This window comes from Xenopus laevis, chromosome 8L (assembly GCF_017654675.1).
Source record: "Xenopus laevis strain J_2021 chromosome 8L, Xenopus_laevis_v10.1, whole genome shotgun sequence".
In the NCBI taxonomy this organism is placed as follows: domain Eukaryota; kingdom Metazoa; phylum Chordata; class Amphibia; order Anura; family Pipidae; genus Xenopus; species Xenopus laevis.
The window spans coordinates 62,979,212-63,005,021 of NC_054385.1; the positions used below are offsets into that span (position 1 = coordinate 62,979,212).

A 25,810-nucleotide genomic window follows, 5' to 3' on the forward strand; every position below is an offset into this window, starting at 1 on the left:
TAAAGCCACATGGAACAGCAACAGAAGAGGATAGAGAAAAGTACTTACCCAACTTGACAACATCACTTGGGTCCAGAAAAAGGCTAAAAAAAACAACTGATTATTGCCTCAAAAGAGACATTTCAAAGTGTATCTAAATGAATTGTAAAACACAAAATAAAGCACACAACTCTTTATTAAAAACTATGTACAGTCATATCTACAAAATGCATAAAATATATACAGACTGTTTCAACAGTGATGAAACAAAAATATTTTACAATATATTATTATGTCTCCCTAAATAAAGGCACATCTATATTGATATTTCTAAAGCAACTATCAGTATAGATGAATATTTAACAATATATTATATCTGCCTAAATATACATTCACATCTCTATTTATTTTTGGAAAAGCCAATGTTGTACTCTGAGTGTGTATATTTATTTATATTTTGAAATTTCTGCATATAAATTAGTGACTGTACAGATGCTTATTTATATACACACGTGCACACATAATATGCATTACATGAAGCTACACAAAGGTGATTTTGGTGGATAAACATGTCCTATCCTTTGATAGGAGGACTATTTCTGGATGCTGAGCTATGGACAGCTGGGGTGCTTAGTTCTCAGTGCAAGGCTGCCATATTTGCATCCCCCTCTGAGGGCCACAATACTGTTTTATTTAGCAAGATACTCATTGGCACTGCAATGGTGTAAGTGTAGTGACTTGTGCAAAGTGTACATCACATCATCTGGACCATGCACACACTGAGATTCATAAAAAGCTGGTTAAATAGATATAAATGTGTTTGTGTAGCTTGCGTTGCATTCAGTCACACAGTGCTGTCAAAACTTATGTCATAGGCAAAGTGTGTTATGAAAAAAGTTCCATTCAGAGAATACACAATTTTCACACACAGGACACATCATTATGTCTGAACAAGGCAAAGCACGCTTTGTCCAGCACCATAAACTGCACAGGACTAGGACTCTGGACGGAAAACTATATTTCATTGGCACATTAGTCAGAGGCTAGTCATTTAACATAAATGATATAAGCTGCAAAGAAAGCAGATTTTCTTCACAGGCCCAGGCTTTATATGTAATAAATAGGGGTATGTTGCTGCCCCCTGAGGCAGGATTGGTGCTGACTGCAAGAACACAGTAACTTCATCACTGTAGCTTTTACACGAGATATAACAGAAAGTATTTCAAGAAATCTATCAAACAACATGCGTTTCCCCATATTGGTAAACAAACTTATCTCCTGCCAACAACCCTGCTTTGTTTCCTTAGATGGTGTTATCTCAATAGAAAAATTATTTTCATTATTACAACATTTAAGTGATATATATAGTGCAAATGAAAGGAGCGCTCTGATACATCAAACAGATCATACAAACTTGGGTTTAAAGTTAAACATAGTTATATAGACTGTAAACACTAAAAAAATAAACAGTGAAAAATGTCCCTTGGTGGTTCAGGAGAACATGGTGATTATTGATACAATATTGTCAGTTTTAGAGACAAAGCACATTTGCTTCCATGCATATTGTATCAGTGGGAAGTGGGCACAAGTATTGGAGTTGGTTGAATCCCTGCCAACAATTAATAATAGTTAGCAAGCTCCAAGATTTGCTTTAGGCTAATGTCATATAGGACTGAAACTGAGCCAGCTGAAAAACGCAGGCCAAGAATCAGCCCCTATGCTGGCATCAGTCTTGCTTGCACCCGGAACCATTACATCAGCACGGGTGCAGGTACACACAGCGGATTTTGGTGTCATAATGTGAGAGTTTGCATTTTAGAGCCATTTTAGAGCCAAAATCCAGCTGTGCACCAGGGCTGATGCAATGGTTCTGGGTGCAGGCAAGGAAGAAGTTGATGCCAATTTCCACAGGCTGACTTCAGCCCCTTTTTAGCATTCTAAGCATTAGCCTTAGAATTACCAAGTTCAATAAAAACAATCCTCTGGCTTCTATTTAAAATAGATGCAATTGCACAGATTTTTTTTTTCTGCATAATAAAGCATTCACAGGTAATGAAATGGAAACAATTCCTTCTGGTAAAACATTGTGAGCAGAAAACAAATCCCCCAGAAACCCATCAGAAACCATTTAGTCCAGACTACTAGACAGGTTCTTAACTCATGCAAGAACCAGGGCCAACACTGGCACTGTACATGTATTGCTTCTGTCTGCCTTCCCTTAGTCTGTCTGTAAGTCCACTGGATTTGTGTGTGCAAATTGGGGGGATGTCTCCAAATCCAACTAAGGAGACAAACTGGTGAGGGGATGGGGTTTGGGACAGGGGCTTAACTTGGGTGCCTGCTAACCTAGACCCGGCACTGACCAGAACTAACCCACCGGTGCCAAGCGCAGCCAGAACACAGATGCAATTGCTTTTTACATAATCACTAAGGTGCAAGCTTTTGAACCCCTTAGTGTTCCTGCAGAAACAGTTCTGTAGTGAACAGCATGACCAGTGCTCCAACTTTATATGAATTAGATATGTTTCCTTCATGTACAAAGAACAACTTCCTAATTTACACTAACTTGAAATACAAAAGAGAAAGTGCAGATGCAGTTATTATAGTCAATTTGTTCCTTGCTCTGGCTGGTTATGAAACACAGTGGTATTTATTAGGTTTAAATCTAAGAAAGTATTTTGAGACTGGAAAGTTTGATGCTCTTGTTATGTAGTTAACTACTGCCGTTATTTTGCATGAAGGACTCACACATACAAACACTCTTAAGGAAATAATGCTAAAATACTGCTGGTGAATATATTTATAAAAAAAGTCCAATAAAATAGAGAAATAAACCCCCTTTTAACAGACAAAATGAAGGGGGGTCTTATGTTGTTTGCACTGTATAAGACTGGGAAAATCCTTTTTGATTTAGTGTTAAAGCAAAAGGCACATACTGTTCCAAACTGTTTGATGAAATATGTGAGTTTTCACCTTATTACATGAGAGAAAATGATCATATTTCAAGATTGCAACACATTTTAATTTGTTGGAGGCCTTATACTGCTGACCTTAACATAAAGGTATCCTGCAAACAACAATGCGTGTAACCAACCTGTAGAAATATGTGTCACATCAAGTCCCTTTCTAGTTGGAGCACCTTATTTGGAAGCTTGACTTTTTACAGGGGAACTTAAAAACAAGCCAGATGGATAATCCTTGATTCTCATACAAGCACAAGCAGACCAAATGATGGTGTTATAAAGTGTAAAAATTATAGATTCAATTAACTAATATAATGGACATTTGTAAAAAAAAAAAAATGTAAGGCTGGAGAGATATAATGCAAAATAGCTTTACTATCTCAGTAAATGATGTTTCAGGACTGTGTACATGTGGCAACTTGTATGTATCTGGTCTTGTTGGGCATCTAAAGTGCTGTGTAAAGGATGGGAAGAGCAATGCTGGCAAGCACACAAACCAACACACCACTTCTAATGCTAAGAAAGACTGTGTCAGTACATAACACAATATATTCAAAGGCAAGGCAGCCTGGGTTCCTTCATGTATCACTTCTTTAACCTGGCACCCTTCAAGCGGCAAACTCTATCACTGTATCAGCAAATGTAACACTAATAACCACAGATACAGACAACTAAACATGATATGGGCCTGTTTATCATCAAGCAGCTCATGTCATCAGCAGTGGTAGCTATCAATGAGCAAGGGTTTCAGCGGCACAGCCATGTGATATATTAGCAGCTGCCCTGCTATGTACCCTGTCCTTCTAAGGCTTTATGAAGAGAGTGTGTTATGGTGAACAAGGTAAACAAATTACTAGTTATAACATAAGTCATGAAGGCTTCCCTCGCTTTAAGACTTCTAATTCTATGAACTATCTTATAAAAAGACACAGTTTAGTACCAAAGGCTGCCCACAAGTACTACAGTATCTCTCCTGCTTAACTAGAATTAATTGTCTATATGAATTAGTGCAATTGCCAATAGGGACAAATAAACACTTTAATTTTCCAACCTGAAGCGGACTGCTCAAAAGTGTTAACTGCATTTATGTGACTTGTAGATTCAAGTATATGTAGTTAATTGCACAGGTAAAAATCTAATTGGACTGATGTAAAAGCTCATGTTTAAACTACATGAACGATTTGACATGACACTCTTGTTAAGAGGACATGCTGAATACTGTGTTTAGATCAGACAAGATAAAAAACATCTGACCTTGAGCCAGATTTAATTTGATAAGAAAAACGTTGGTTTTATCATGTAAAAGCTCCATTGAAGTCTATGTGAAAATCTGGAATTGAATTAGGAGAAACAACTTTCTCTAAAAATCAAATCTGCCCAATCAGATTACAGTACAGCAGGGGGCGATCAGATTTTGTAAGATCCCACAACAAAATGTTGTTCTTCTGTATAAGAAGATATTGCGGGTCAGATAAAATCCGACCAACAAAATCTGATTTTGAGACTTTTACTTATCTTGATCCAAAACAAATCACTGTGTACAGAATAGGAGAAGGCTACATTACGCAGACTTTTGTTTCCTTTCTCAGTGTGACATGCTTCAGGATCTGACGCTTGTCTAGCAAGGATGACCTCTATGTGGGACATATCCGACACAGCAGATAGGATGGCCAAGAAGTGTCACTGGAACACAACAGGACATAACCCACCCAGGTGTTAAGAGGTTTAGGTATCTGTGGAAAATAAAGCAAAACAGTGATGCAGGCAAAAACTAATCAGTCACTTCAATAATAAAAAAGTAACAGTGGCAACAAATATTGTGAGACACGTTAACACACAGAGAGAGTAAGACAGACAAGGATGAAGGGATTCTAAAATATATAGTAAGTTTCCATTCCAAGATGAGATGAAACACAGATACAGTGACACGACAATACCAAGATACAGAAGGCATGGGATACTGTCCCTTATATGGCAGAATTATATTATTACAGTAGGACTTGTGTATGAACAGGCCACTATTTCCACTATGAGGTGCCATCTAATAATTAAGAGGCACAGAAATGGTGAAAGATGACCCTCTTTTCACCCTGTTTGGCACTAGGCATGTTTATGCTGTTAATAAACTAATACTGGATAGCTTACTGAGTCAATCCAGTGGCTTTACGGCTTTAATGCAAAGAGCACCCCTGATAAAGTACCACCTGATACATGGTTGAACACCTCTGGGTCAATCCCCTTATCCAGTGCAGCTTATACAGGTTTAGGACCTAGTAACCAAAATGCTCAGGACCTGGGGCTTTCCCTATGTGTTATATACAAGGCTGAGTGTTTTTAACTGCGAGATGACTTCTAATATCCTCATATTTTGCAACAGGAGGTACTTTATTTATTATAATACACAAGTTTTAGTGAGTCATGTGACAGAGAGCACCATTTCACCTGCCCAGCCTGCTCTGATAAACTGCACACAAGGGCACGTATTGATGCAAGGGAACACTGGATTTACTGCTTGCCTAGCAAATAAAAGAGACAAAAGGAGTCCTGCTGCTCATTCTCTCATATTTCTAATATAGGTGATATTGCTGTTTTGTTTGGCATAGTACTGAGGTAGCGCTGACACTGGGAACTTACACTGACTGTTTAACTCTTGAAAAATTACTGCAATCACATACATAAGGGATCTAGGAAGTGGCAGGGCCAGGCCCCACCACAAAAAAGACTTCCCATTTTTCCTTTCAACAATAATGAGACATAATGATGACATAAGTGAAGTGAACATTTCCTTAATTATGCAGGGATACACTGCAAAACAAATAAAAACTTGGCATGCAAATCTATTCTACAGTGGGAAAATTGTAGATGATAGGAGAGCAGGTGTTTTTATACCCAAACTAGTGGCATGCAGATAAACATGAGAACACATATAAACTGACCCCTCAGGGTTACACAGCAAGTGACATGCAGGTGACATACCCGTGAGAAGAGCAGCATGTGGCGGTGAACTGGTGTCACTAAAGGGTGACAATAGGAAGGTATACAGCTATCTAGCTGAGAAAGACAGAGAAAGTTTTCCAGTCAGCTGTAGAGATGCCAGTGTATTTGTCCCTCCCTCAGCCCGGTGGGTGCTTAATTGCTGACTTTCCTCCCATTCCAACAACCTTCACATCTACATTGTTGGATAGCCAAGAGTTAACACTGGGTTCTTGTAAATAAACAACAATAAATGCGCATTTTTAAATCTTTTGTTGTATGTTTGCACCAGCCAAGAACAATAAATTCTAGTTCACTTCTGAGTAACGGACAGTTACCACCTACCATAATTATTTGCATCTGCTCTGTCAGACAGCTTGTCTTTTGCCACATAACTGAACCATCTAAATCTTGGCCTGTTTATCTAGAAATCAGTTTTATATTCTACTTCTCTATACTGTTCCTTTCTTATCCCCCCCATCATCTTTTCATTCTCTTAAAGCACATGTTCCTACTCTAAAGTCAGGTTCTTCCATGCCTTCCCCAACAACTCTAGAAATGTCTCACTTGTCTATTCTTAGAGGTAGTTTCAAATTCCTGATTGCAGACTTCCCATCTCCGGGGGAGAAACACTTCTTCTGAAAGAGGATGTGGTGGAAGACATGAGAAAAGAATGTAACTGCGCACTGAAAGAGAACAATAGCTATAGAAAAGATGAAGTACTGTAATAATGAACAATAATGGATATACTGGAGATAAATGTTAAAGAGGAAGAGAGGTCAAGAGTGAGGGAGAGGGGCTGATACTTTATATTTAAGGGAGAGTTATAGGTGTGGAAGAAGCAATGGCCACAGTGAGACAAAGGAACAGTATAAAGTGTGGGAGAGGGGCAGCCGACAGCAGAGGTTTTTGTATTTTTTACACTCTATCGCCCTAATACATCCACCAATTTGCAGTTTAAACTTCGCTCAAGTTCCTTTTTAACTCACAACAAAGTTACAGATCCAAAGTATTTCAGAAATACAGCTGACAGTGACTGAGGGGAATAACCTTAGAGTTAAGGAAAAGGATAGCCTAAAGTGAAGAGAAGAGACAGCCCAGAGTGAGGGAAAGGGATTATCAAGCATGAGGGAGACAGACAGCTCAGACTGAGGAAGAGAGAGACGGTTCAGAGTGATTGAGAGGGACAATCGCAAAGTGAGGGAGAGGGACAGCTCAAACTGAGGAACAGAGACAGCTCCAACTGAGGGACAGAGACAGCTCAGTGATTGAAGGGACAACTCAAAATGATGGAGGGGCAGCTCAGAGTACAGTTCGGTGTGAGGGTGGGGACAGACAGGTGTGAAATGGAGAGAAAGCTAAGATTGAGTGTAAGACAAAGCTCAGAGCGTGTCAAGGACAATTTAAGAGTGATGAGAGGGACAACACAGAGTGAGGAAAACAGGCAGTTCAGAGTAAAGGGGCCACAAAGAGGGAGAGGGAGAGAGATTCAGTCCAGAGAGAAGGAAAGCGGCAGCTCATAGTATGGGAGAGGGACAGCTAAGTGTAGGAAAGCTCGATGTGAGGAAACGGAAGACTTAGGGGGGAATACACAAAAGTGGAGAGAGCCTGTTTTTGGGGTAAAAGTGGTGGTAAACTGGTGTAAAATACTTTCTCCATATTCACAAACAGAAATCCGCCTAAATTCCGACTCAAACGTCACTTTTCATTTTCTAGTGAAAGAAAGACAGTTTACAGACACTTTTATGAATTTGTCTTTCAAACGACATAAAAATGGCACAAAAACGACATTTTAAACAACATTTTCTCCTGACATTTTAAAAATGGAGCAAAGCTTAGTATTACTCTTCCCCATGTGTCAGATCAATTCTAAAATAAACTTTTCTGCTTTGGTTCACCCTATCTTCACTTCACACCTCTTGTAGGTGCCCCATTGGGGAATTATTATCATATTATCAAGAATTAGCATTTTATAGTCTGGGCACAAGTTTCTGTCTAATCCTATAGGTGTAAAAGCCTTATTAACAAAACAAGTAAAACACTGATTAAACAAAAAGTGTAATTTATACAATTTGATATGTAAAGTAAAACGTTTTTAACTGGCACATCATTTTACTAGTTTTAGCTTAATGAATGAGGCAATATTAGCAATTTGAGTGACTATATTATCTAAAGGAAAAGTAAAGGCATTTTTTTTAGTTTTGGCAGCAGACACTTAACCTAAGATAATAAAAACTATTTCTGAAACAAATCCCTATATTATGCAAAATAGCATTTCTTGTATTTAGACCCTTATATCTTTTTACAGAATTGGAATTACACAAACATGTAGGCAGATTTACAAAACCCAGGTTATCCTGAAAAAAATGATGTATAATTTTCCTAGGTAAAATAAACAACCTCCCCCAAAAATTCCAATTTGATGTATGACTGACAGGTGTAGTAAGAGCTACAGACAAATTTAGAAAAAATGTCATTAAAATGTGGTGCAAAAGACAAAATCTGAAAACTGTCTGTTTAAAAGAGAAATTCACAAAAGTGGAGATAGAGGTTTGTGAATTTGGTGGGAAATCCAACATTTTTATCTCTACTTTTATTTTGTCTCAGTATCAACACTTTTGTGAATTCCCCCCTTAAGAGTCAGGAAATGGAATAAGAGAAAGAGTTAAAGGATAGAGTGCATTAAGAATAGTAAAGATCATGGGGAGAAATAGTGAGAATATGAGGGGGAAAAGGATAAACTTATAACAAAAATGATTTATAAAATAGGGAAAAGTAATAAATATTTGGGAATGTGCACAGAAAAAAATGTAAACTCTCAGCAAATATAGCAATATTAGAGTTAGTAGAGAGCATAACAGCACTGGGGGCTCACCTCGCCTCTCTTCTTCTCTTTTCTCCTTCTCTCTCAGTTTCTCCTCCAGTGTGCGGATCTTGCTCTGTAGCTCAGAGTTTAACAGATCAGCTTCATTTAATTGACTGGGAAACACAAGCACAAAATTATATTCACACAACCACACATAGGGAAATATTTATCAAATAGAGCTTGCCGCAATTGTTCAGAGACAAATTTCACAGATTTTTATTCACTTGCATAAGATTAATATTTATGAAAGGTGACAACTCTAATTTCATCCTTTGATGAATATGCTCTTAAACATTCTGGGGTGTTCCCCTCTATTGATATCTTGTGAGCTCTAGTTTCCCTCCTGATAAATGAGTTCCAATACAATATATAGATGTTTGGGAGATACATGTAGAGAAACTCACATCTAGAAGTCAAAGTGAATAAGAACACCCGTGGAAAAATCCAGAAGGGAGGGGTATGAATGTACAGCTCATTGCTGTGTTGGATGGTATATCAAGGTGGATTGACAGATGAAAATATAAACACCAAGTGCTCAAGTTTCAGCAAAGATAAAATTTATATATTTAAAATTTATAAAATGATATAGGCACACTGAAATGTTTGTACCTACAACTATGTCCGGTACCAACACAGTCAAGTTATCCATATAATAAAGCTTATATATATATATATATATTGAACAAGTCACATTGTACTAGTACTGGGAGTACATTTTTCCATTTAACAGGTAGGGTGCTGCTAATGGAATAGTGTAAAAAACGTATACAGAAGGCTAGATGGGTTCTCACCTAGCCAGGTGCTGATTGTTTGATTTCAAGAGGCTGATTTCTGTACTTAAGGAATCTTGAGTTTGTATCTCACTCTCTAGAGCACTTTGTCGGTCTGACGGCAGCATGGATTCAAAATGTGAAGCCTAAATACATAAAAACAGATGGAGAGAACTCTTCCACATGAACATATATGCTCGGTGTTCAACTAAAATCTCAAGGAAAAGGGTAAACAAAGACAAAGCAAACTCAACTCCACGGTCCAAATATGAATTCAAAGACTTCAAATAAATACAGAACTATAAAAGTCATATGGTATAATCCATTTAAAAAATGAACTCTATTTCATGTAAAAACACAGAAAATGCTCAATATTATTGAAGATGGTCCCAGGAGCCCTTTTTCCTTTTTTAAGGCATTGCACATAAATGTTAAAAAAAAATTTACATACTACTACTACTACTTTATTTCTAATGTACCTTCTCTACATAAGCCCAACTGAATGAGTTCATCCCAAAAAATAATTCCTGTTTCTATATAAATCATTAAACATCAAAAACCCTCTACCTTATTATGCCAAAACGCTACCATCCACCCCAACATCACTGCGCATTGACAGGCATGGTCAGATATTGGTGTGGAACACAAAATTAATTTTCACACTGAAATCTGCCCAAACATTACACACAATTACCCAACTATAAACAATTTATATTCTCTGTGGCTCTATCACAGTGGAAGAAAAAATACCTGGTGTGCCATTATTATAATGCTTATACTGGAACATCCTACAGTTCTGGAAAATATATTCTTACCAAAGTATCTCCATGTGTTTTGTTTTGGGGGCTGGGTATTAGTCCCCTTTTACAATCACACTCATTCTTCAAGTTTCCCCAGACATGTTCCCTGTCATCCTCTCTGCCAAAAACAAAATGTGTCTTTATGAGTGTTGGAAGTTACCATTTATACTACATAAAGCAGGTTAGAACAAGGCTTTTTACAAGTTTTAGCGTTCAAGTACTAATTCTGAATTGTGGTTTGCCACGCCATAGAACAGGTATGTCAACTCACAAAATGTACAGTTTATTTTATAAATATAAGTATTATATAAATATAATATAAATCATAAAAATACATCCTTTAATTATACCATCCCCAAATTAACCATTTTTAACTGTCTGCTTCAGTTAGACTGTTTCAGATTTCTGTCATTTGATTAGACAATTAGATAGACCAGTGATTATTATAATGCATTACTACTGTTGCATCATTTTTGAGATGAGCAATTTTAATAACCTGGTTCAGATTTAGCAAATGTTGATGCAGCCACTGAGGCTCCTGGTGTCTATTTCCATACACAGAGCCAGACTCTGCATGCAATGCCATCAATGTGCAGTACAGCGCAGTGGGAGACAGGGGGTATAGAGTCAGCAAGCTAATGGTATAGACTGAGCAATTCAGCTAATGGTATAGACTGAGCAATTAAATCTCCTCACTGAAATATTCCACAAACATAGACTCCTATAACTGCACCTATATTGCATTTTTCAATTTTTAACTCTTTTCATCCATAATTTTACTCCTTTTTAAGAAACAAAGATTGAGGCCATAAAAAAATAAAGTACTACAAAGAAAAAGGCAATAATCATCACTATGATCTGCATTCTTGTTAAGCATCGCCTTAAGCATCACTTATAAGACAGATCTTAGTGTGTTTGGGAGGCCAGAGTAGTAATCTGAAGGAGGTTCTGCCAGGTCTAATCTGACTTTTTGGTATAACCTAGGTAATGGGTAATTTAAGATGGAATAGGGTTCCTTGCTGGTTTGGTTCTCTGTCATTAACCCTTAACGTGACAGGTGGAGGTGTGCCTACTAGGGGCAATAGATGTTGATACCCTTTCTCAAAGTAGGAGTAAACTCCTTATAATAGTTGTATTATATGTTTGAAAGAACATTATATTCAGTGTCGGACTGGCCCACCGGGATACCAGGAAAACTCCCAGTGGGCCCAGGCGTCAGTGGGCCATTTCCTATTTCTATGAGAATAAAGAGGCTAAATAGATGGAATAATAGGTTATAGTATGTAAAGAAAAGAGAATAGGCGAATAGAGGTTGAGTGAGAAAATAATCTTAGAGTGGGCCCCTGGTCTAAAGGTTTTTGGGCGGGCCCCTGGTCTAAGGACACTAATTATATTGCATTGAATGCAGGTGTCACCTCTGGACAAAATGCAATGGCTAGAATCGGTAGAAAGGGCACTCCCTCTATATAAGAAGGCTTATGAACGAAGGGGTCACCCGGAGGATTTTAATGCAATTTGGAAAGATTGGCTGATTGGTGATTAAAGGGTCTGGAGATGCATAGGGAGTTAATTAAGCCCATTTCACATTCAGCACACCTGTGTGCACCCATATAATTGATACACAACCTAACAAGTGCAGATTGTGTCTAGAGCATTGTTTAATGACCCCTAGATGTTTGAATTTCATATATCTATGCCTTGAACATTTGTTGTATTTTTTAATCTGTCTCAGCTCAGCTATCTAAAGCTACACTTCTTTAAAAAATATTATAAATTGTTTTCAAGCATCAGTAAGATACTCTTTAGTCTGGACAGTATTCCTTTAGTATTCTAATAAAGTATTTTTTGCAGATAAAAATGTACAGGTCAGAGTGTCATTAACTATCCAGCAAAATTGTTTGTCTGATTGGTTTCTCTATTAGGTTTTCCTCAAGAGGACAGTGAGTAATTTTGTCACTCAGTCAGTGCTAATGATAGAAGAACATGTGTTCATGTCATAATGTGGACTGCTGGGCGTTCTTGTGCCTTTGGATGATAGGTGTGGCACAGCATGATCTAAAAAGGAATGCAACAAACCTTTCTCTCAGTAAGCAGAGTATAAAAGTATCTGCCTCCATATAAATGCAGCATTTCAAAACAAAAAAGATCAGATTTTCTAAACAGGCATTCTTCATTTTCAATACTTCCTCCCCATTTATATTCCACAATTTCCTCATGTCTAATATATATATATATATATATATATATATATATATATATATATATATATATATATATATATATGGAATATAAAACAGATTAGTTGGAATAGCATGTAACCATTTTCGCTCACCTCACTGTATAAGAATAGCCAACAAATGGCAGATGAACTCCAAGAGGAGAGCTGTCTGCAACATCAGAGATTGTCTCCTGGGAACCAGAAGATAAAATGTTTTTTAAAATATGAAAAAATAAAATAAAAAATGAATCATGTTTTTTTTTCATCCAGCCATCTCCCTCAACTTTTACTAGAAAATCTAATGTCTGTTTAAAGAGACAAAATGAAAACATTTTGAGGGACAAGATAGATAAAGGTCCAAAAATTCACACCAGTGACCTTTCACCTCAAAACAACACAAACCGAGTTAAGTTAAGGGCTAGCAATGTTACTACAATATCACTAGAGTGAGTATTGTCTACAACAATAATAATAATAAGGGGTTCTGATTCTAAAACGCTATTGGGAACTGCACATACAGTAGGTTGCTACGGTTGTCACCTCTATATAAGAAGTGCAGTTGGTTAAAACTGATTATACAGAGTTCCTACTACTTGGCTGACAACAAACCTCCTTATGATTACCACAGATTTTGTATAGCTTTGGGGTAGACTGTGTAAGTAGGCAGTGTTCTTATAGCACTGGGGGCATGGCTAGCTGAAAATGGTCAGCTAGCAGAAAACACCAGGCATAGAAGCACTGCAGACAAACTTATAATTTGCATGAAAACTATATATAATAAATATTCCTCAGCACTTAACTCATTTAGCATGAACATTTTAGTATACAGAGGCCTTTTAAAGAAGTGCATGATCTAAAATCTGTTGATGCTAAAATTCATTAACATAAAGATAATGATTGAAAAAATACTCAAAATTGTCTTGTGGGCCATAAAATTAACTACTCAGAAAGAATGCAGCAGTCAATTCCCAAAGGACAAAGAATGAAAAGTATAAGACCTAACTTTGGTCAAATTATGTTGATTAATACAAGTAAATTGTATTCTTTAAAAGCAGATGCACTGTTCCTTTCAAAAAAGCATAGCGTGGTGAAGAATATGCCAGCAGGATAGAATGGTACCATAACTTATCAATGAATGTTTTAAAAAATAACAGACAGACTAACAACAGATACTCACACCTCCACCACTGACCATCTCTGAAAGCTGATCTTCAACCACATCGAAATTTGAGGTATCTGTGGCTCCCTCTGACTCAGGTACATAAGGGGGGATACTGTCCCGCAATCTCTCCCATTCAAGGCCAGCAAATAGTGGGTGATTCTGGAAATCCTGAAGCCCGCCTTTTCCCAAGCGGGATTCTCGCTCACAGATAAGAGATGAGATAAAGCTTAATGCCTCAGAGGGAACTTCACTGGAAGAGGGGGGGAATCTAAAGTGCTCCTGGTGGGGAAAGGAAAACATGTAAATAAAGTAAACGTGTGAGGTATGCTGGGTACTTGTGTGTCTTTCTTCTGGGGTACTGAATCACACAGCAAAAATCACAGATTTCCTAAACATAAAAGAAGACTATGGTAACTATGGATTCAATATTTTTCTGTTGTTTTATTGTAGTTCACCAAATTTCTCATGAGCCTTTGACTTTAGAAAGGTCAAAGGTTATATATAAATGTGTTATCACTGTACATGGCTGCAATTAAAGGACCATAACATTATTAATCCTCACAGTCACACTCCACAGGGGTAGGCCAGTCACGTGTCCCTCAGTGCTTGTCACTAAGGTTGTTTTTGTATCTTTACACTTACTTTATAGTGAATAATTTTTCCATAAGTTTCTACTACTGAATCAGCATAAAATGGAGTATAGCCAAAGTACATCTCATAAGCACAGACTCCAAGGGACCACCAGTCACATTCCACTCCATAAGACAAGCTTGGATCTTCTACAGCAAAAAGTATTTCAGGAGAAAGATAATCAGGGGTCCCCACTGCAATGGAGGAGGAGACCTGCAATAGCAAGAGAGAATATACAAATATAGAACATAAAAATGTAGACAAAATGAGGATAAGAAGGTAGGTCTTACTGTGCCATCTTCCCGAAGTTTCAAACAGGAGCCAAAATCTCCAAGACGTATGTGACCAGCACGATTTAGAAGCATATTATCTGGCTTAATATCCCTTAGATGCAATAGCAGTAGAGGAAGAGTTAACAAGATGAAATGAGAAAAGATATGAGGAAAAACAAAATAGTTAAATACTGTAAATTTAATCACAAAGAAACAAATACATTCAGGCATACTGCAGAAGGTAAGGCGAGCAACTAACCTGTGCACGAAGCCTAGAGAGTGAACTGAACTGATAGCCATAACCATTTCTGCCAGATAGAATACTGCCATATGAGTGGGAAATCCATCTGAGAATTTACTTAGAAGGGAGAGTAGGTCGCCACCCACATAATAATCCATTATAAGGTACTGAGGTGATAGAAAGTGTGTTACTGACATACCAAATGTGTTACTGTCTGTTTAATTGAAATAATATGACATAATATTACAGAAAACAGACTTACAGGATATGATTTATAAATTATTATAAATGTATATAATACTAGAATAGGAAGTCAAGGTGTACATGGACAGACTCATGTTCATTTATGTTATTCCCAAACTTGTTAGCTCTGGGAAAAACAGAATGAGAAGTGAATAATTTACTCATGTCTCTTTGCTTCACACAATTAGTGAACAATATCTCCCTAGGCCCTATGTCTCTGTCATAATATTAGTATAGCAAAAGACTTACTAAATAATTGTCATCCTGAAACGTAAAGTGTAATCGAGTTATCCATCTCTTGTCCCCGTTTACTAAAACTTCTCTCTCCTGCCTGTAACAGGCCACCTATAAACTCAGGAAGAAAAAAATATATAAGATGTACATTTTACATATAGCCCTTCCTTCCTTCTCTCTCTCTCTCGCTCTCTCGCTTTCTCTCTCTGTGCCGTAGCTATTTACTTTTTTCCCCCAATCTCTGGCTCCTTTACACACTCTTTCCCCCTTTTTTAAACTACAACAAGCTCTTACATCTGATCTCTTCAGAAGATCCCACTTATTCATTATCTTCATGGCATAAACTTGGGAACTGCTTCTTTTTCTCACAACTGCAACCTACAAAATAATACAAAAAACACAGTTGGTGACTGACATGATTTCTCACTAGCCCCTCAAGATACTTCATGAATTGAAATGTACTGAATGTGTCAATGAGCAGTACATCAGCAACATAATATGTTGTGCCTTACAAAGAAAGTTTGTCAGAGGAAGGTTGCTGATCTACAAGGTTTATGCAAGACAGGGTCAGAGCGGCAAACCTTGCAACAAAGAAAGCATACCAGATGGGAACATCAGCAAGACAGGCTGCCAGTATGCAGAGAGGCTTCTGCAGCCCCACAGAACTTACTCTCTTATTATGGCAGGAAAATCAAATGGTTTGCTCAAGGCTACAAGCTGAAAAGGGAATTCACCATAGAAATCAGACCAAGGCTTATTTCTTATTATGTATAAAGTGGTAAATGAGTGAAATGTGTTGCTAGCATTAATTAACATTAGCATAACATTAGGCTAAAACAAGTCAGGTAAGAAGGACATGTCTGATGTACCAATTGTTCAACATAAATGCAATGCATTGGGCTTGTGCTAAACATACTTGTTTAAATCACAAAAACTCTGTGATTTTTGCTATTTCTTGAGCTACATTAGGTAAACAGGGAAATCAAAACTACTCCATTTCACAAGATAATTAGATTACTAATCCACAAATAACCCCCCTACCTAATGGACTCCTGTTAATAAAACAGTCACAACAAAGGGTGATGAGGTTGATATACTGGTAATCGAATTTCCTACCTTGCAAGGACCAAACATGGAGTATCTTCAATTTCCCTTTCCCGTTAAGCACAAGAAATAACAAAAAAAACATAGATTTTCATGATTAAACCAACAGACAAAACATATTTTCAGCACGTCAATTTCTTTGCACTTGTTGAATCATGGGGTATACTGCCCCTTTAAATGAGTGCACCATCCAGCCAAATGTGCTACCTTACCCTTCTTACATCAATGTTTGCAGAGATGCGCTAAATCCAAGATTATGCTCATCTAAAAGGTGTGACTGAACAACTGAAATCACTACCTGTTTTTAGTTGATGCCATTTGTATGGATTTTAATATGCAAATTATAGGTTGGATACAGTTTAAGATTGTGATGATTATTTGGTGGAAGATACGGTTTTCAGCAAATGCAAAAATTATGGTGTCAGTACATCCCTAAAGAACAGTTTCCCTATAATTAAATCAGAGATGTTACTTTAATGTTTGGGTTATTTTTTTAATTTTCTACCAAAATCCTCACCTCACTGAACGCTCCTCTTCCAATGACTTTAAGGATGTCAAAATCACTTCTTTTCATTCTCTGCTCTCGTATATACTGGGCCACAGGGTCAGCTGTTAACAGGGAAATATACACAGTTCTTTATACTGACAACCAAACAGATTTGGGAACATTCAGACTAGATAGGCCAGGATGTTCTTATCTGTCAACATTTTCTATGTTTAAAAAAAGGATGATAATATCTTGGTACCTGTAACAAGATGTTCCTGGGAGAATGAGGGAATATGGCAACACATGCTGCTTTAGAACAAATGTTTTATTGAAATTTGATTTCACCAATGGCCATAGCTATACAGCCTGATAAAGATTTCAAAAGTGATAGCTTCCAGTAGGGATAGCTTTATTACTCTCATCTTCTCAGGTTTTTTTTGGTACATCATTGCACTGATCACTATAAGGCACAAACCAAGGGCAACATTTGTGGCTTGCTCCTGTCACGCCACATTTGTAGTTATTCTTGCATCTGTACTTTAGAGAAACCACCTACTTTAGAGAAGTAGGGCAACAGTGGGTCAGTTTTACCTTTAACCAGCAATGTACTGCCTAAGCAGCTGCACATGCTACACTATGTTCTGCCATATCAAGAGAATCGGTAGTGCATCGTAGCAGATCTGTGCAATATATATTGCTGAAGGATGACTGATATTTGGCAGGCATATAGTGTGGATATAATGTACACTTGGTGTACTGGAAGGAAGTATACTGGGAAATGTGTGATGTTTTGTGCACTATAATACAGCAAAAAAATGGTGCACAAAATGTAATGCAGGGGGAGTCAGGTGCAAGGGTCCATGCAATGAACACGGAGCAGTGTGTAATTTACAAAAGGGCCACTGTGGTGAACTCTGTACTATGCACAGTACAGCAGGGACATCATACAGTTGTAACATATAGCACAGGATCTGGAGAGAATTTCGTGCAATGGATTGCAGGGAGGTTATAGGTTGTGTGTTGGAGAACAACGAGGGACTATGAAATATACTGCTTTGGTATATGGTGGTAGAGAAACAATGATATTACTTGGTAGTAACAGTGGGAAAATAAACAGAGATAAGACAGGAGTGGCAGAAGCACACAGAGCCTAAAAAAAAAGTAATTTCCCAGTTTTGGCTACTTGCCTTCTAATATGTCACTTCCATTAACCTCACACTCCTACACTGGGTTATGTTTCTATATTTATCCTATCACTTTTAAATTGGTCCACTCCAGCTTCTATATCAGCCACAATGCACCACTCTATACCTACCAACGTTCTTTCAGCTGAGGTAGATAGAACAATATATCACACATCTGAAGGATACTGCACAGACTGTGTATGCATGGAAACACACACATAAACAGCACTTGGGTAAAAAGTACCAGAAGTTAAGTATACAAAGGGTGCAGTGAAATTATGCTGTTTTACTAAAAAGGAAGGGAATGAATAGGGTAGCATTATAAGAGAACAGATGTAAAAATAAGGGGCAATAAGAATTGATGGATATGTGAAACAACATGCATTGGCTGCAGAACATACAGAAACAACATGGCTTTGGAATAAATAATAGGAGAACACAATTTGGGAAGTGGTATATTTATGTGAAATAGTATTAGAAAATAAAATGTGAGGGGAGCGGAACAAGAACGCTGGGTGTGAGGGGAGCAGAGTAAGACCGCTGCCTTATATGGGCTCTGTCAGTCCACACTCCTACACACTCCACATATGGTTAATGTAAGAGCTTTACCTCCGTGTCTGGGGAATTAACCCTTTGGCCGACAAGCAACGCATTGGAATATAATAATCACTGACCATAAATTAGTTAAGGAGTGACAATTTAATGGTTCAATTCTACCAGGATAGAAAGACTCCCAGAACAGACCATGAGCTTAAAGATTTCTAGGCCCCACTGTTGTACTGTGGGATGGAGTGTATTGTAGCCCGCTCACACACCCTGGCCTTCGGCAGTTCAGCGCCTGGTGCACAGTGTTGGAGGGATCGGCACCCTCCTCAGCAAACGATCCAAGAAAACACTGGCACTCAAAAGCAAGCAAATGCAGGGTTATAGCCTTGCGTATTTTATTCTGCAAACGTGCAACGTTTCAGGGTCAGACCCCGAATGCTTGACAAAGGGATTTGACCCCGAAACGTTGCACGTTTGCAGAATAAAATACGCAAGGGTATAACCCTGCATTTGCTTGCCTTTGAGTGCCTGTGTTTTCTTGGATCGTACTGTGGGATGGACCAGTAGCTTGCAGAAGCCCTATACACACACATATATATATATATATATATATATATATACACATACACAGGTATGGGATTCTTTATCTGGAAACCCGTAATCCAGAATGCTCCAAATTACAGAAAGGCTGTCTCCCATAGACTCTCTTTTATCCAAAAAAAATCTAAATTTTTATTTCCTTTCTCTCCATAATAATAAAACAGTAGCTTGTACTTGATCCCAACTAAGATATAATTAATCCTTATTGGAAGCAAAACCAGCCTATTGGGTTAATTTCATGTTTATATGATTTTCTAGTAGACTTATTGTATGAAGATCCAAATTACAGAAAGATCCCTTGTCTGGAAAACTCCAGGTCCCAAGAATTCTGGATAACAGGTCCCATACCTGTAGTCATATACAGTGTATGTATTATATATACACACACACTAGAAAGATAAGGGGCTCCCACGTGACCCATGTCACTCACACACCACACTGAGCTTTCACTCTGTAGGAAAGACTTGTTCTGGACACAGTTATTATGCAGGTAAAATGCAGTGTTTGCGGTGTACTTTTATCATCCTTATGGTAGGATATAAATATATTACTTCTTGATTCTATAATTATTATACTATGTTATGAAGAGTAAAAAGAAGGAAAGATCTCTGTGTCACTGTGCAAGGTGGATGGACATGTCCTTATTATTACAGGGCGTTTAGATGCAGACACTCCCTGCATTATAAACTAACCAGTCAGACCAGTATAGACGAATGTATGGATATATGTATAGTGAGCTAGACACACATATGTGCAACAGATACACTATTTGTCAGTCCCTAGATGTCCAGGGCACTGCAGTCCATCAGAACTACAACCCCCAGAATCCTAAATAACAGCACCAGGACAAAGCTTACACTAGGCCAATCAAATAAAATTAGAAAAGTGATTCTATCACTATTCTCCTGGGTACCCAAAAGACTTGTGGATCCATGCTATCTGGCAAGCTAAAAAGTAGAGTATTGTAGCCCACCATGTACTAACTAAAGACATACGATTCACGTGAAGCTGGCATGTAAATGCCTTTACCATTTGGCACCATATGTGAAAGAAAAGCCCTACCCAGGACAGTGCTGCCCACGCTACAGGCTTTAAGCTGTTTTCAGCAACTCCCTGCAACTGTCTGAAATGCTGAGTTAAGCATCAGCTGGAGAGTGTTATGTATATTTATGTATGGTTACCTTTCTCCTAAACAGTTTTGTTATAACATTACAGCTAGTGTTTCTAGACTGGATAGGCCTGGGTCAGAAGTTTAAGCACAGCTGTGACACCAGCCCGTGACAGACATTGTCATCACACAATAGGGTGATGCTTACTGACGGAAAGTGACATTAGAATAGGCACAAAGCGTGACATAGTTTAATAAATACCAGTGATTCTAAAACAGCTAAAGCAACTGCAGTATCTGAAAGGCAAATGGTCAGTCCCCGTCACACCAGATGACAGTTAGTTCCTCATAGCTGCCAACTTCTGAAAAAAAGTTTCCACTGACACTGCTCCTGGCTCTGGGTGCCAACAGAGACTTGTTCTTTAAACTGGCACAAAGCAAACAACTTGTTATACACAATATACCCAGAATGGCCTCCTGTGATTGCAGCTCATTGTATAATGCTGAGTGTAGACTTGTCCTTATTCTTTGTACCTTACAAATGAAAGCAGTCAATCTGGATTTTCACAGCTCGTCTCTGGAGTTGGCTGGCAACTATGACACCTGGGCATGTCCCAAATTGGGACTCAATTGTTTATTCACAGCAGGGTTATTCAGTCTACAGCTTTGGTTGAAGTTCAGCTATGGATGCTGGGAGTTGAAGGGCAAGCTGTACACTGGGTGGCACAATGCAAAGTATTAATGACAATGCTTATTAGAAAAATGATGCCACAGGTGCAGCCCATGAGAGATAAATGTATAGGGGGCCATGGGGATTCTTTACTATCCGGCTGTCTGGGGTTGGCAGAGATTGTATCTACATGCAATGAATGTTTATATTGATCCATGCAAAGTATGAATAGAAAGCTAGAAGTGACACGTACTAACTCGCTGTGCTGGCACGACAGGGAACACTGGCTGTCACTGGGTATCAGTGGGTATTACTGGGTATCAGTGGGGCAGTCGGCACAGGGACACTCACCCCAGCTGAGGAAGTGGGCGATGTGCGTCTCATGTGAGAGAGGGGAAGAGGCGAGCTCGTTGCACACGCACAGCATCAGGTCGAGCAGGGCATCCAGAGGCAGGGGCGCCGGGGGCAGCTGTATCCCCTCCATCCTGTCAGCAGCACTCGCACTCAGTGCCTCCTCCTCACCATCACACGCTCAAGGGGACACATGCTCGGGCTCTTCCCGGCTCTGAAGTGATATAAGGAGACAAAAGTCTTCTCAGAGCCGCTGTCAGCAAGTGGCCGCTCCTCTCCGTGGTACGATACTTACTTGCTGCTACTCCTGAGCACTCACTGGCCGGCACCGACCTACAGACTGTTGCTGCTCCCTGTACTCAGTGGCGTGACATCAAGCACTAGTGCCCATTACTATTGCCGACTCCGCCACAGCATCAACACTTCTTCTTCTGACTCACAGGAATGAACAGGAGTGGCTCTTCCACCACAAGCTTCCCCACTTCTCTCCTCGCTTGGCTTTCCCTACTCCTGGCTCCCCTCACTGTCGCCCCGAACTTCTCTCCCCGTCTGTCCCTTCCCCGCTCCACCCACCTCCTCCATTTAACCCCTAAATACTCGTCTCGCCCGTGCTCCTCTCCGGTGTGACCACGCCCCCGTTGTCACCAACTCTTTCCAGTTATATCTTTTTCTGGCTGCTTTCTTGGATCCCCAATATCTTTTTGCACCCCAGAAAATGAAAGCAGGTATTTGGTTGGAAGGAAACAAGTAAATGGACTTTAACCTATGGAATCACGTGACAGCTGAGCCAAGAACATGTTTTATTAATTATTTCCTACAGAAGTGGATGGGCCCGAGGCAAATGCCATGATTCTATAGTTGTATTAGAACTACAACAAACAGCATCTCCCATAGCCCTCAGCTGTCATTGGGTTGTAATGTAGACAGCCCTGACACAAATTGGTGGGTGGCACAATAGAGCATATTTATTGATGCCCCCAGACTGGTCTTGCTTTTTTGTCTCTGCCCCCAAAAACAGCATTCATATTCCAAAATGTAAGTCTTGTGTTCCTCTAGCTTTTTGGCTACTAGAATTGTATGTGCGCATGTGTCCTGACTTATAGCCAGGCCCAGATTTGTGGAAAGGCCACCTAGGCTGGCAGGATTTTAGGGGGGGGCAGCGTGCTGCCTAACCACACCCACATTGGTTCAAAAACACTAGGGAATGCGCTGGAGATACAATAATTTTTTACATTCCCATACACCAATCCCCATTGCTCCTGTCCAGATGATGAAAATTTGCACAAATAAAGGTGAGGGGACAGGGGCGATGAACGGCAGTGGGCCTAGGGGCATCCACTATGTAAATCCAGTCCTGTCTGTCACCCCGTCCCCTCCCTTTTATTCACTCAAATGTCATCAGGACCAGAGCAATGGGGATTGGTGCACAGGAAATGTAATAAAACTATGGTATCTCCAGGGGGGACAAGTGTCCCGGGCCCGGCAGTGCTGAACTTTTGAAAGAGCGCTTGAGAGCGCCGAAACCTGCGGTCATTTTCGAAGTCCCGAACAGCCAAAATGTGGAAGTGCCGAAAAGCCGAACAGCCGAAGTCCCTAAGCGGCGAAAAGACCTGAAGCCACGAAAACAGCCAAAGCCAAACTCCCGAAGCTACGAAAATAGCGAAGTCGAAGTCCCGAAGCAGTGAAAAGACCTGAAGTCACGGAAACACCCAAAATTGAAGTCCTGAAGCGGCGAAAAGACCCCAAGTCACGAAAGGAGAAGTTGAAGTCCTGAAGCCACGAGTTCAATCCTACTGAACACCAATTTGTGGGGGTTTTTTTTAATCCCCTGGCTACCAATGTATTATTTTATTATTCTATAGACCCCTGCCACCAATGTTTTTTCTTTTTAAAAAATATTTTTGGGGGCCCCAATTTACTTTAAATTGTAAGGGGGGCCCTGGCACCAATGTTTTTTAACTCAATGTCTGTGTGGTTTTTTAATTGTGATGTGGAGTGGGCGGGATCTGGGGTGGGGCTTGGGTGCCAGAGTGGGCAGGGCCCAGAAAATGTTGTAAGGGGCCCTGTGTGGCGGCCCTGGTGGTTGGGCAACATGCCACCCCCTAAAATCCTGCCAGCCTTGGCCCGGGCCTTGGTGGTCTCTCCACAAATCATCGAGGCCTGCTTATAGCTGTGGCTGTTGTAGTTCATATAAAAGCTGGGGAAACCCAAGTTGGAAATCGCTAAAATACAGATCTGGACTGGGATTCACAAGAGGCCATTGCATTCCAAGTACAGAGAGGCCCAAGCAGCCCCATCAACCCAATAAATAGTCACTGGCTAAAACAATTTACAGCAGCCCCTCTGCCATTTGCCAGAACCCATAGATTGCCAGTCCGAGCCTGCTAAAATAAATACAGTTATAATAATAGAGATAAACATACACAGAAGAGGCTTCCACCCTATGGCCATTTAGTGGGCTTTCAGCTGAATTCCCAAAGATCCTGTGTCTTTCATTCACATAAGTTGAGGATGATTCACGAACAGCTGAGGAGCCAGCGGTTGGCAATTCACCCTCTATAAAAAAAGACTCCTGTGTGTGCCCATGTTTCATAACATCTTTTGACATTTTTTACATTACTGTATAAAGTATTTGCCAGCTAGCAAAGGAATGAGGTAGATAGGATATATATATATATATATATATATATATATATATAAGTGCACACATACAAAGAGCAATAGATAATGGATAGATGATCTGTGGATAGGCAGATAAATAGATAGAGCTGCCAGAAAAAGATATACATTTCTATCCAATTCTTTCCATGTCTTGCTCTCTATTCATAAGTTCCACAGGCTCTAAATATAAACATCCGAAAACTCTCCGCAATGGAATGTAACCAAACATAGTGCAGATCAGAGCACACCATTTAACTTCTCTCATTCCCCAGAGACATCTGCGAAGTAGCTTCCCTCTTCATTATCGGAGTGGTTACCCCTTCTGTTCCCATAGAGACTTTCAACAAACTACCATGCCATGTCATTTTCTTTTATCGATAGTACTGCTGTACACACCTACCTGCTACTTTGTCCTTGTCCTACTACAGAGAAGCAGATCATAAAAGGATAATGCCTCGCCTCACACATAGTTAAACATCTATCACCAGTAGCTATCAGCCCTCAGAATCAGCAGACAGAATAGTCTTAACCATTCCACTACAATAGAGTTCTATATTCCATCTTACATCTTCCCATGCTTGCAGTGTTCATATAGCAGTATAGGTTGTCACATCAGTCATGTATATCATATAATCTGTGTTGGACTGGAGTTTCTGGGCCTCCACCCCATTGTATACCATCCCCAGTGACCCAGTTCATCCCTGCATAGAATTGTTATGGTTTGTTTTGGTAATTTCAGCCTTTATTAGACCACGGGTAATGGCTGTTAGTAAAGGTTGCCATAGAAAGCCCTGGTATTAGGGATGCACCGAATCCAGGATTCGGCCTTTTTAAGCAGGATTCAGATTCGACCAAATCCTTCTGCCTGGCCAAACCGAATCCGAATTTGCATATGTAAATTAGGGGCGGGGAAGGAAATCACGTGAATTTTTGTTACAAAACAAGGAAGTAGAAAATGGTTTCCCCTTCCCACCCCTAATTTGCGTATGCAAATTAGGGTTCGGATTCGGTAGAGTCTTTCGCAAAGGATTCGGGGGTTTGGCCAAATCCAAAAAAGTGGATTTGGTGCATTCCTAGCTGGTATATATCAGACTGATACAACATGAGGGGTCATACACTCTCTTTTATCTTTCAGTTGTTCCCAATCATGTAAGCAGACAGGTAAAACCATTATAACAGAAGGGAGAGAAAAGGAGCCACAGCTCAACCTTAATGAAGATATGCTGGATGCCTGTGCTCTGTTAGATCTATAAGTCAAGAGCCTTAATATGAATCACAATGTTCAAAGTAATACCAACTAAATAACATGCAGTGATAACCAGTTATAAAACACTGGAAAAAGTGAGGTTCACTTTTGAGTTAACTTGCACTATGATGGAGAGAGTGATATTCTGAGACAATTTGCAATTTTTAAATATTTAAGGTTTTTATGAGCTTTTTATTCAGCAGCTCCCCAGTTTGTAATTTCAGGAATCTGGTTGCTACAGTCCAAATGGCCCTAGCAACCATGCATTGACTTGAATAAGAGACTGGAATATGAATAAGATAGGGTCTGAATAGGAAATTAAAAGTAGAAATTACAATAAATTGGTAGACATACAGAGAATTTGTTTTTAGATGGAGTACATAGCAATTTCTCACCAATATTTGTAGCTGTTCTGAACCATAGTTCTCTGCCAATTTGTGAAGCACTTACAGCAAAGATCTATTCTCAACTGCTGTAAATATACTGACAGCTGAACAATGAA

General features: G+C 39.3%; 1 protein-coding gene across 9 annotated transcripts; it reads right to left on the reverse strand.

Annotated features, from left to right (window-relative positions):
* Window positions 1–157: 157 nt before the first annotated feature.
* Window positions 158–21,977, reverse strand: dmpk.L (DM1 protein kinase L homeolog). 9 transcript variants are annotated; one of them, XM_041572822.1, is made up of 16 exons: window positions 21,697–21,977; window positions 21,402–21,615; window positions 16,973–17,064; window positions 15,646–15,729; window positions 15,367–15,462; window positions 14,893–15,041; window positions 14,652–14,745; window positions 14,374–14,574; window positions 13,762–14,010; window positions 12,684–12,760; window positions 10,367–10,469; window positions 9,573–9,697; window positions 8,791–8,894; window positions 6,483–6,553; window positions 5,919–5,993; window positions 158–4,675 (listed from the first exon to the last, which is right to left on the reverse strand). In XM_041572822.1, exons 2-16 carry the CDS (start codon window positions 21,532–21,534, stop codon window positions 4,577–4,579), a joined length of 1,752 nt encoding a protein of 583 aa, XP_041428756.1. In that variant the 5' UTR covers window positions 21,535–21,615; window positions 21,697–21,977; the 3' UTR covers window positions 158–4,576. The 9 variants fall into 9 exon arrangements, 8 of the variants coding, with proteins under 8 accessions (XP_041428756.1, XP_041428757.1, XP_018085559.1 ...); XM_041572823.1 differs by having other exon boundaries at window positions 5,919–5,989; window positions 13,747–14,010; window positions 21,697–21,976; XM_018230070.2 differs by having other exon boundaries at window positions 13,747–14,010; window positions 21,697–21,976.
* Window positions 21,978–25,810: the final 3,833 nt, after the last annotated feature.